Source organism: Chlorocebus sabaeus, chromosome 15, assembly GCF_047675955.1.
Source record: "Chlorocebus sabaeus isolate Y175 chromosome 15, mChlSab1.0.hap1, whole genome shotgun sequence".
NCBI lineage: Eukaryota > Metazoa > Chordata > Mammalia > Primates > Cercopithecidae > Chlorocebus > Chlorocebus sabaeus.
Window position 1 is genome coordinate 9,871,151 of NC_132918.1, and position 13,331 is coordinate 9,884,481.

General features: G+C 40.7%; 1 protein-coding gene across 4 annotated transcripts in view; it reads right to left on the bottom strand.

Annotated features, from left to right (window-relative positions):
- USP13 (ubiquitin specific peptidase 13) overlaps window positions 1–13,331 on the bottom strand; it is a 134,470-nt gene that overhangs the window by 26,272 nt on the left and 94,867 nt on the right. For all 4 annotated transcript variants that reach the window (XM_007972018.3, XM_073023430.1, XM_007972020.3 and 1 more), the window contains 4 exons: window positions 9,386–9,474; window positions 6,848–6,970; window positions 4,616–4,642; window positions 803–946 (listed from right to left, as the gene is read on the bottom strand). In XM_007972018.3, coding sequence (XP_007970209.3) covers window positions 803–946; window positions 4,616–4,642; window positions 6,848–6,970; window positions 9,386–9,474 — 383 coding nt within the window. The remainder of the gene's footprint in view (window positions 1–802; window positions 947–4,615; window positions 4,643–6,847; window positions 6,971–9,385; window positions 9,475–13,331) is intronic.

Here is a 13,331-nt window from a genome sequence, read left to right on the forward strand (position 1 = left end):
AGTCACTGCTAATATATACGAGATTTCTTATGGAGGGTACAAAATGTTCTAAAATTTGATAGTGGTAATGGTTGCACAACTCTGAATTTATGGAAAACTATTGAAATGTACACTTTAAATAGATGAATATATGCATTATAGCTTAATAAAGTAGATAAAGGAAAAAGCTAACTAAACAGCTTCCGTTTCTTCACGGCCATGTTTCCATTTCAAGTTTTCATCATTGCTTAGTTGGAAGTATATCCCATATCTCTCTATTGGTCTTTTTGCCATTGACTTATAAACTTTAAAGGGGTGAATTATATCTTAATAAAGCTGCTTGCTTTTTTTTTTTTTTTGAGACAGAATCTCGCTCCGTCACTCAGGCTGGAGTGCAGTGGTGCGATCTTGGCTCACTGCAGCCTCCACCTCCTGCATTCAAGCGATTCTCCTGCCTCAGCCTCCTGAGTAGCTAGGACTACAGGTATGCACCAACATGCCCAGCTAATGTTTGTATTTTTAGTAGAGACAGGGTGTCACCATGTTGGCCAGGATGGTCTCCATCTCTTGACCTTGTGATCTACCCACCTCAGTCTCCCAAAGTGCTGGAATTACAGGCGTGAGCCACTGTGCCTGGCCTAAAACTGTTGTTTTTAAAAACAAGAAGAAAGACAAAGACTGGCTTTCTCCTCCAGTGCAGCAGATTAGGAACTGTAAAGTCATTTTCTAGGGATACAACCACAGGGGCCTTGGAAGGACCAGGACTCAGCATCACTAAGGGTCACATCAGACTCCAAAGCCATTCCATTTTCTTGTCACCTACCTGGCTCTTCCATGTGAACAATGATCCAGTTAAAGGCCACCTCAGCACCCATGTTTCCAGTGAAGTACACAGCCTTGCGACATGCTTCCAGCGGGAAACCCATCTCGGCCAGCTGCATCACTGATGACTCATCGATGTCTGATGCTACAGAGCACAACACGATATTCTAGTGTGAAAGAGGAAACTCTATCGCTTCTTGTCTTAGCTGCTCTTCACTCTCTTATCCACATGCTACCCAAAGAAAGTGCTATTTTGTTGGGAGTAGATAATAGTTTTACTTTGTTTCGTTTTGTTTTAAGCCATCCAAATATTAAAGCTCTTTGGGCTAAGTTTATAACTTTGACCCAAATAGGAACCAAGTTAATCACCTGGACAATCCAAGCAATGAAAAACAGTTCCCTAGTTTCATATGGGGAGATTTGGTGTATTCCCAGAATGATTTCAGAGCATTCTCAAGACCTCTACAGCAGCCTCTCCTATGACTGAAACCTGAAGAGAAAGCACTATCTACAGCCCTAAAAGCCTGTTCCTTAAACCTCACAGAAAGTTAATGCAGGTCTTTAGATACATCTGGCAATCAGAGGAAGCAATCAGCTCTGGGAAATGGAGAGTGCGAATATTAAGTATAGAAGTAAAAATTTCCTTTTTTAATTATACAAGTTTAAAATATTAAGAGACAGCTTTACAAAGTAACTTGGGCTCAGACACTTTGGGTTTTTTCTTTTGTTAATAACATATAGATATTGATAGAGATGTGTGTGTAAAGCTGTGTGTATGTAAGGATACATACACATACACACTGTTCTCATATTATACCGAAAGAGGAGAAAAAACTGGAATATAAAATATATCCCTTGGGTTTTCCATGTCCTGAGGACTCTACTAAAACTTCTGTCAATTTTCTGGCAATCAGTAGAAGAACAGAGAAGAGAGATAGCTGTTCTACAAAAATTTTATATTGAAATGCATTTACCAGGCGGGTGCGGTAGCTTACGCCTGTAATCCCAACACTTTGGGAGGTCAAGGCAGGTGGATCACGAGGTCAAGAGATGGAGACTATCCTGGCCAACATGGTGAAACCCCAACTCTACTAAAAATACAAAAATTAGCTGGACGTGGTGGCGTGCACCTGTAGTCCCAGCTACCTGGGAGGCTGAGGCAGGAAAATCGCTTGAACCTGGGAGGCAGAGGTTACAGTGGGCTGAGATCGCACCACTGCACTCCAGCCTGGCGACAGAGTGAGACTCTGTCTCAAAAAAACAAAATGCATTTACCAAAGTGCTCTCTTACAAGGAAGATACATAGAACATCCTATCAAGGTCAAATGTTCAGAAAACAATTCTGTTGGACAACAGTGATTCCCAAATGGTGTTCTGCAGGATCGTAGTGTTCTAAGAGATGTAATCGTTGAACTAAAAATGGGGTTTCTGTGGTCAAATAAGTTTTTAAACCTACATAGTCTATCTTCTCCTTAGAAATTCATGATGTGCATTAGTACAGTGAAGACTCAAAAGTTCTGTAGTAAAGAATCCTACAGTAAAGAAACTATGAAACTCTGCAGAACACCTTTCAATGGCAGTTGAGCTATAATCTCAAACATATATGTTTATAATATTAGACTAGAAATATATAATTCCAGCCAGGCATGGTGGCTCACACCTGTAATCCCAGCACTTTGGGAGTCCAAGGCAGGCAGATGACGAGGTCAGGAGTTTGAGACCAGCTTAGTCAACATGGTGAAACCCCATCTCTACTAAAAATACAAAAAATTAGCCGGGCGTGGTGGCGTACACCTGTAATCCCAGCTACTCAGGATGCTGAGGCAGAAGACTCGCTTGAACCCAGGAGGCAGAGGTTACAGTGAGCCAAGATTATGCCATTGTACTCCAGCCTGGGTGACAGAGTGAGACTCTGTCTCAAAAAAAAAAAAAAACAAGAAAAGGAAAAAAAAACAAAAAACAAATATATAATTCCATTTTTGTGAAAAATAAAGTGAGCCAGGCACAATAAAGAATAGAAGGATATACCCCAAATGTCAACAGTGGTTGTAGACAGGTGATAGAACCATGGATGATTCTTCTGACTACTCTATAGTCTCTAAATGACTTTTTACTTTTGTAATGAGAAAATAAAGTTATTCTTTTTAAAAATTTAAGAGCTGGGCACAGTGGCTCATGCCTGTAATCCCAGCACTTTGGGAGGCTGAGGCGGGTGGATCACGACGTCAGGAGATCAAGACTATCCTGGCTAACACGGTGAAACCCTGTCTCTACTAAAAATACAAAAATTAGCTGGGCATAGTGGCGGGCACCTGTAGTCCCAACTACTTGGGAGGCTGAGGCAAGACTCTGTCTCAAAAATAAAAAATAAAAAATAAAAAAACATTTAAGAAAGGTAGGATGCAAATGTCAGTTCATGACAGGTAGTTTTATTTTCTCCTGATTGTTGGTAAGACAGCATGCTTAGATCCAGGAGGAAACAAATGGCCAAACCAGCAACACTAAAAAATGGCTGCATGCTCTCACAGTCAGAGGCAGGCTCCTCTGGCACAGTGAGTTCCAAATGCCCATCACTTCCCATGGCATGAGATCCCACAGGTCAGCTCTCCACAGCATTAGGCGCAACCAGCAAACCTCTCACATGCCAAGATAGTCTAGTGGCCTGAGAAGCACGGTAATTCCTAGCCCTAGTTCTGGTCCCAGGTCTTGGGTCTCCAAAACTTCCTAGATCTAGGAAGTTTGATCCTCTACAAAATGTCACCTGCCTTGCCCTTCCTACTATTTTTTATAAAAAGTAGAGTTGTAGACCTGTCCCAGTGAGATCTGGGACCTTGTTTTATAAAAACTAGAGTTGTAGACTGTTGAAAAAATTTATGGAACAATAAATGCAAAATGATCCATGGTAAGCATTCAAAAACTTTAGCAGCGGCTATTACAATTAGATTATTCGCAGTGGGAATAGTATGTCCCAGGCTACCCACAGTCCTACCAGGTAGCATGTGAAGATCATGGCAGGCTGACTCTTGCTGACTCTAATCACTCCTCTAACAATCAGCAAAACATAATTGTCTCAAGAAAGGAAACATGGAGGTCTAAGCTACATGATCAATCATTTGCAATGTGTAAGATTCAAACTCCTAAATTAATATTAGTTACTGTCTTGAAAGACTTTACAGACCAAAAGATTTAGAGTATCTAGTGTTAAATGCTTTATCTTTCTCCTAGTTAATATCTAAATACTGTCTATTGTTTATTTTTTATGTTCTTTCTAGAAAACCAAGAGTATCAACTCCCACAGGATTAGGAACTAAAAGGCTATAAAATTAACAAACAATCCACTCAAACTAATATCCTTGAGAGCATTAATTAACACTATCATGTCCTGTCAGCTGTGTGTCTTCATTATGTGTCTTACAGCAGGAGAGGAAAAAGTGACTGACCATGTGCCACCATTGCACAAAGAGGCCTACTCAGTGGCCAGAGAGGGAAGAAAGGGCATGTCTAGCCCCATTCACACAGGAGGAAACCGGGGCAAAGAGAAGGTAAGTAAATTACTTCAGGTCACACAGTCATAAATGGCAGGCCAAGATTGTGACCCAGGGCTGGTTAGCCTCATGCTAATGGTCACTCTCCTGAGCCCCACGGGCCACCTGATCAGCGTGTCACTAACTAGCAGACACAGAGTCGTTCCCACCTGGGAAAAGCTGCACACACACACTTACAGAACAATGCCTCTTTACTGAACTCTCACAGACAAATTCATCAGATTAGTAACAATTGTAGGACATTGGGAAACATTTTTAAAGATACATACGGTCTATCAATTGGTTCATCAGGCGATCTGGAAATTAAGGGAGAGGACAGAAAATGAGACCAAACCATGTTGAAGAGTTTTAGAAAAAGAAAACCCATTGATCCAGAGCATTCCCAATTGCCCTCCCCACCCCTGGGGACCACACATTGTTGTCAATCCCTCAACCGCACACAGACCACCCCAGCCTCAGTAATGAGAGAAAGTAATAGCTTTCAGGTATTTAGGTTAGTTAAAACATGATGCTTTGATTATTATCCTAACAAACTACTATTTCCCTATTATCTCTCTGTTATTTCTTCTTTAAAAAGAATTTTTTCTGGAGACAGGGTCTCACTCTGTCACCCAGGCCAGAGGGTGGTACAGCAGTCATAGCTCACTGCAGCCTCAGCCTCTTGGGCTCAGGTGATCCCCCTGGCTCAGCCTCCTGAGTAGCTGGAACTACATCACCAGTCACCACGCCTGGCTAACTTTTAAATATTTTATTTTTTGTAGAGACAGTGTCTCACTATGCTGACCAGGTTGGTTTCAAACTCCTGGGCTCAAGTGATCCTCCCACCTCAGCCTCCCAAAGTGCTGGGATTATAGGAATGCACCACTGTGCCCTGCCTCTCTCTGTATTTTTCCCTTTTTTTTTTTTTTTGAGACAGGATCTTGCTCTGCCACCAGGTGGGAGTGCAGAGGCACAATCTCGGCTCACTGTAACCACCAACCAAGCGATTCTCCTGCCTCAGCCTCCTGAGTAGCTGGGATTACAGGCACACGTGGCCACTCTCAGTTAATTTTTGTATTTTTAGTAGAGTCGGGGTTTCACCATGTTGGCCAGGATAGTTTCAATCTCCTGACCTCTTGATCTGCCCACCTTGGCCTCCGAAAGTGCTGGGATTACAGGCATGAGCCACCACGCCTGGCCCTCTCTCTGTATTTCTAAGAGCTCTGTATAGAAGCTCTGTATAGAAGCCAAAGATTCTATTATGAACATCAGAGAGAGCCAGAGCAGTACTAATAAACCTTCTTGTATTTATCTGATGCCCATGCTGATCCTTCTTTAACCCCTTTAATGAACCAACTGTACTACATGACCTAGAATGTCCCTTCTCTACTCTTTCTCTATAATTTAGCATCTGACCCAGCATTAGAGAACAACAAAATACAGATGCTATCTGAATCCTATCTTGCTCCTTCTAGACTCATCTTCCTTTATACCTGACCATGGTCAGCTTCACTGTTTAACTGATGGAAAACCTTTAGTAGACGGTCCCAGAGAGTGCTCTGTCATTATGAGTTAATTTACCTGATTAACTCATTAGGAAGATGAACAGTAAACAGGTGAGTGAACAAAGCCAGAATGAAACTGATTTCATCGGGATAACTGAGCTAATAATTAAACCAAGATTTTTCTGACACTGTTTTTGAACCCACAAAGGTGAGACAACTATTTTTGGCATGTCCTTTTCTACTAAAAAGTTATGAGGCCAGGCACGGTGGCTCACATCTGTAATCCCAACACTTTGGGAGGCTGAGGTGGGCAGATCACGAGGTCAGGAGATCGAGACCATCCTCGCTCACAAGGTGAAACCCCATCTCTACTAATAATACAAAAAAAACAATAATAAGGCAGGCATGGTGGTGTGCGCCTGTAGTCCCAGCTACTTGGGAGGCTGCGGCAGGAGAATTGCTTGAACCCAGGAGGCGGAGGTTGCAGTGAGCTGAGATCGTGCCACTGCACTCTATCTAGCCTGGGCAAAAGAGCAAGACTCTGCCTCAAAAAAAAAAAAAAAAAAAAAAAAGTTACGTATTCTGAACAATGACCAGTGACAGGGTCACAGAGTCAAAGAGAAACTCAAACCTCTTCCTTTCTATGAAGCAGTAACAAAGCTGGGGAGGTAAGATGCCATCATAGTTTTTAAAACCAACTCACGCCGTTCAATTTCCCCTTTAGGTTGTCCAAAGGTACTCCCAAGAATGACAGCTTCCCTAGACTAAGAGCCTACAGAAAAAAACTGTCCATTTCGACCACACATGATGGGTCTGTGCCTCTTACAACGTCTATTTTATGTTTACCATTGCAGCTATGCCCCCTTTCTGTGTGTCGATGGTGGGTTATATCATAGCAAGGCAGCTAGACCCCCAGTGAGTGGTGGTGGTAGCAGCAACACAGTGGTGGAAGAAAGAGACTGTTCCTATAGAACAGGGTGGGAGGGTAGAGCATATTCTCCTGGCAGGAGATGGTACCTTTTGAGTCATCAGGAATGACTATGGGGGGGCTGATGTCTGGAAGTTCCTCCTCTCCTGGCTGTAACCCCCTGGCTCGGAGATGGTTGATATCAAGAAGGTCTGGCATATCAATAGAAACATCTGCAAAATGAGAGAGATTATATCCACTGGGCTCTCCATAATCACTTATTATGTGCTTTTTATAATATCAGCACTATAACTCTACATGCACGTGTCTAGACAGACCTAAGGGATGTTTTTCAATTCCCTAGAATATGTCGCTCGACCAGCAGGTTCATCAAGACTAATCAGATATTAGTGGAGAACCCAGGGAAAATACAGTGGGTGGCAGGATTTCACACCAAACAACAGCAAATCATTTAAGACTGAGGTCACAAACTGGCAGCCCATAGACCATGTGTGGCCCAGACACAATCTGTTTGATATTTTAGAAGTGTGAACAACAAATTCCAAATTTTAAATCAGAAGATGTAAGGTAAAATCCAGATTTCCAGCTTATTTTGAAAAGCATAAAGCTGTAGCATATTCTCATATGGTAACCACCATCTGGAGCTGATCTTCAGTTTCTACCCTAGACAATGGTGCAATGCTAGTCTGACACAGACTCCACTGCTCCTTGTTGCTCCCTGAGCATCATGTTTGTGCTAATCTGATTCTTATGGTAGCTTTTCTAGTTCATCTCTTTACTCAACGTGGGAACACCCAAGCAAGGCCAAGCTGGCTAGCTACAAGCTTCCTATACTCAGCCCAGTTCCTTCATTTAGATTATTACCCTGTCCTTGTTAGGCATTTGAGTTTGCAATCCCATTTGACGATGCAACCCATTCTCGGATCATGATGGGTACTATGCATATTCTAAATATGGTTTTGAATAAATAATGAAGTTTTAAAGAAATTAATTGAATCTCTACTGTATTATCTTTACAGTACTTTTCTTAACTTCTTGACTCCGTTGTTGTGTTGACTTATTCAAATACAAAATTTGTCTGACTGATACCCTGTCAAGATTTAGTATCGCACATATTCAGATGACAATAATGGAAAATAGGTCCAAATGTTGGTACAGGATACATCTTTTGGGCTAGCAAACAACCTGAAAGTACTGCCCCCAGAATCAGTGATGACACCAGGTACATAAATCCTATTTTAAAATAACAACCCAAAGAACAGAGCTTAGTTTACAAAAGCAAATTTAAATTTCAGGAGGCAGCAAAACCAAACATAAAAACTGACCAACAAAATCAATACAACTGCTCCTTAAGAGAAAAATTCAGGTTCATTAAAGAAAATTTTGAGGTTCCTTAAAATTCAGCAAGTCAATGAAATGGGATTCAAATGTTGTATTCCTTTACAGAAATTCCAAGGACAAAGAAAATAAGCAAACTATATCCAAGGCAATTCAAAGCCTTCAGAACAAGGAAGCTTTTTCTCTCAGTTACTTTTCAGGTCCATGGAAGAAAAGCTGAGTGGTCAGCATCCTGCCCTCTTGTCTGCCCCTGCTCACAAAACTATTCCACCAAGAAAAGGGAGGATCTCCTGCAGGATCAGTAACAGCCCAGCACAATTTCCCATGACAAACAAGTGCTGTGTAACTGTTAGTGCTGGAGGTCTCTAGGAAATCACTCCAGCCGATTCTACATCCTTTTTACCTATCCCCTTCGGACAAGTGCTTAGTTAACCAGCATAAGATTTAGTTGGGTTTTTTTTTTTCTTAAGTACTTAAAAACATAAAAACTTTAAAAGTCTGGCAAATAGTCCAAGGTACTTGCTTGAGAAACTGTACATTCTCCCACACCACTGAGGACAACCTAGTAACACCTTGGCATCAGATCATAATGCTGGATAAAGGCTTTTATGCATTGTCTGAAAAATTAACCTCTAACAATGGTCAGGAACTCTTAAAATTAGCATGAAGAAAACCTCATGAAGCCAAAATCACATCCTTTTGTTTTACTGTCTAATGCAACTGGCTTTTTCTACTTTATTATTAATAATATATGTATGATTTAAGTGAATGTCATTAGCCACACCTGCCTGCTCAGAGGCAGAGGAGAGATGCTAAGAGGAGACAGCATCTTCAACCACTGGCTGCTCAAAGTGTGGCCTGTGGACCAGCAGCACCAACAGCAGCAGCAGCAGCAGCAGCATCACATGGGAGCCTGTTAGAAACACAGAATCACAGGCCCACTCCAGACCTGCCTAATCTGCATCTGCATTTTAACCAAGATCCCAGGTAATTCATATGCACGTTCAAGTTTGGAAAGCACTGTTTATTTGACAATGTGAGGATTCTGTTTACACTCTTAGAATTCGGTCATTCCAGAAACCATAACTGGAGGGGTGGGTAAGCAGGTGGAATTTGTATTGTCAGTTCTTATCTAATCAGAATACTCTGATTCAAAACAGAAAGGTGAGAATGATGGAAGAATGAAATGGAACTGTTTGTGGCAGCCAACTACATGGGCTCTTTCACATGCCATGTTGTTTAAATGGCTCATTTGATGTTTTAAGCAAAAGCATGCAAAAGATACCTACCAAATTTTTTGGGAACCCAGTCAAGACCAAAAGTGAACTTCTTTATCTGCACTACCAAGTATTCAGGGAATGAAGCAAAGCGAGATGTTCTGGGAAACACAAGGGGATATATCAATGAAACAAGGCAGTAAGTATTGTGAATACAGTTCAAAAAGCATATCAACTTCGTCTGAGGCACACCTGGCCATTCCAACGGCTGAACTGAAGAGGAGGAACACACAAACACAGACATATAAGAGGACACACATTCGCTCTCCCCTGCTCATTTGTCCTGTCCTCTTCACAAGAAGAAAATGTTTAGTGTAGGATGTTATCCTTTAAGAATACTTTTGGCCAGGCACGGTGGCTCACACCTATAATCCCAGCATTTTGGGAGACCGAGGTAGGTGTATCACCTGAGGTCAGGAGTTCAAGACCAGCCTGGTCAACATGATGAAACCCTGTCTCTACTAAAAATACAAAAATTAGCCAGGCGTGGTAGGGCCACGCCTGTAATCCCCACTCGGGAGGCTGAGGCAGAAGAATCACTTGAACCCCGGAGGCGAAGGTTGCAGTGAGCCAAGATCACGCCACTGGGCAACACAGCCTGGGCAACACAGCGAGACTCCATCTCAAAAAAAAAAAAAAAAAAAAAAAGAATGCTTTTGGACCTGTTTCAAAATTGTTACTTTTACTTTGCTGTGGTGTTTTATATTTCTGAAAAGTGCTTTTCAACCATTTATTTTTTCTGAAATCCTTGCTAGAATTTAGTAGACATATTTTTGACTGTTTATAGCATGGATGTATGATGTACATGTATGTGGGGTTTGAAAAGGCTCCCCAGGTGATCCTGAAACACCCCCACCTCCATTTCCACTTCCACACAGAGTCACTGTCTTATAGCACAGACTTGGCAGACGAAGGGCTTACTGAAACTTTGGTTGAGGTTGACTATTGGAAATGCCAGGGACTCATTAAAATACTGTGGTACGTAATCCACGGCCACATGGATCCTAGCGGTAGACATATTATGGGATAAGTATCCAAAACATCTGAATCTGGGCCTTGAAGTTTAAAATTAATACACATTACCAGTATCTTGAATCCTCTTCAAACTTTCAGAAAGGCTCAATTTCCTGGGCATGGATTTGGCAATTTTATACACAGACTGTTCAACCTGTACACCAAATTCATACCCTAGTTCAAGCTCATTCACTCCACATTTATTATCTTGTTTTTAACAACCATTTTTGTTTGTAGTCAATGTAGGTGTGGTACGTATATGTAAAAAAGAAAATAAGCTGTTGATAGGTATCACAGATACCTTTTAAAATAAAAAATTCTAGAATATCCTCCCCTATTCCACTTTTCAAATCTAAGTCATTGCCTTCTACTTGTAATGTATCTTCCCAGAATTTAGAAAATTAATGCAAATGTATTGCTGCCCCCTAGTGTCAGAGAAAAGGCACAGCACAGGGACAGAACACGGGACAAAAAACAGTCAAACGACGTGGATGTGGGTCTTGAAAATGCCACTTCATTCACTCCAAATCTGGGCAAATCACTGACCCTCCCTGATCCATCTACAAAATGGACTTACTAATCATGTCTACCTGCCAGGCCATGCAATGTTCATGAAATGATGTGAAATCGCTTGGCACACTAGAAAGTATTGTATATACCTAAGGAATTAGCATGATTATTTTGTCACGAAAGAGCTAGAAGCTACAAAGCCTTGGATGCTGAATCGAACTGTCACTTATCTGTATTTTACCCCCAGGCAAGTTACTTAAATTTCCTGTATCTCAAATTCTCCATTACAAAGTTGGTAGAAGAATAAAGGCAGTAATATAAAGACGCTCAGAAAATAGGAGCTTTATCATCCCAAGCAACTGATCTACTATTAGCCAGGCTCACTCTCCAGAAATTATATATTATCTCTAATTAGGTTTTTCTATCTTCTGAGAAGCAGTAATAAACATTATTCTTATTTAAATGTCACCAAGTCCTCAACTGCACCAAAAAACAACTTCCATCTTGTATTTTATATATATAATTATATTATTTAATATTATATATATAATTTTATATATAATTATATATATATATATAATTTTTTTTTTGAGACAGAGTTTTGCTCTTGTTGCCCAGGCTGGAGTGCAATGGCATGATCTTGGCTCACTGCAACCTCTGCCTCCTGGATTCAAGCAACTCTCCTGCCTCAGCCTCCTGAGTAGCTGGGATTACAGGCACCTGCCACCATGTCCAGCTAATTTTTGTATTTTTAGTAGAGACAGGTTTTCACCATGTTGGCCAGGCTAGTTTTGAACCCCTAACCTCATGTGATCCACCCACCTCAGCCTCCCAGAGTGCCGGGATTACAGATGTGAGCCACCACACCTGGCCATGATATTTTAATGTAAAAATGTTCTTTTTCTCACCTCCTCTTCCTACCACATTAGCTTAAAATCTGGAAAATACATAACAGTGAAATCAACCAAAAGACATTGGTCAACCAATAATTTCCAAAATATGACTCAGGATCCCTGAGACTCTTAAAGCTGCTCTGTGGTCAGTATCTAGGTGGAGTGTCAGCTGTAATACCATAGTAGGGGTAGGGAAATAACTCAAGTTTGGGGCAGGGACAATTTAACACATCACTGTGTTATGGGTAGCTGCCAACCTAAAAGTACCAGAAAGTAGATTTAGATGGTGTTCACATAATATTTGCCCTATTGGGAAAAACATTCTTTATTCATCTTTGTAACCTCTATAGGGTCTCAAGTTGAATCGCTCACATGTAGTAACTGTTCAGTATGTATCCATTCAAATCAATCTCAAAAGCTATGCTTTGCATTCATTTATTGCAGTTTGGGGACATCAAGTTAGTTAAATCTAGCAAAGTTATAAATTATGTTCAGCTTATTCTTTTATTCCTAACATTAATTCCTGGAATTAAAATATTTCTTGGAAAGCGATATGTTTTTAATAAAGATCATTAGAATGTAAGTCATTCTAATGATCTAGATAGACAGCAAATTTACTTCAAAGAGCTGTTATGGGAATTAAATGATTTAAGACATATAAAGTGCTTAGAGTAGGTCCCAACAACAATATTGTGTTGTTGTTAACAACCTGTTAACATTATTTAAAATATATTGATTGTTCACTAAATCACAATTAAGGCAAAAATACAATAAAGATGGTATTGAGAAAGAAATATAAAGTGTACCTCTTCCTGACATTAAGACATTAAGATGTCTACAGTATTGAAAACCTAACAACTAAAAAAAATCCATAATCTTACCCTGTCTACTTGTTGAAAATATAATCATCAATCCACCACATTCAAATTACATCATCAAAGACAAAAAAAGGAAGATAAAGATAACAGAAATAACAATTCCATCCCATATTTGCTCTGTGTGAAGCACTTTACGCGACTTATCTCACTTAATCCTTACCCCAACCCTGTAAAGAAAGTACCATTATTATCCCCAGTTTACAGATAGGGAAGCCGGAGCTTATGGCAGTGAGGTCACTTGGCCAAAGTCGCATACCAATAAGTTCTAGCCTGGGCATTCAAACACTGGGCATCTACCCAGAATCTGTGCTCTGCAACCCCACACTATGCTTTTCTCTTTAGAAATGGTCATGGGTAAGTAAAAATCTCTCTCTCTCAACTCTTCATCTGTGAGCTATCTGAGGGCAGGAGTTAGGTCTTGTTCAACCCATTGCCTAGAATATGCTAAGTGAGTGATAATATTTGCTGGGTGAATAAACGTTCCAAGCACTAATATTCTTCCCAGACACAGTCTGTTCATGATCATTTAAGAGAAGGGTCTTTACGTCTGGCCCACACTGATGCAAGATCCGCCAAGATCTTTAGGACATTTTTTTTGCCTCTTCCTGGTCTTCAGGCTCTGGGTGTAACAAAAGAAAAACTCAAGGCCCCAAATTAATAAAA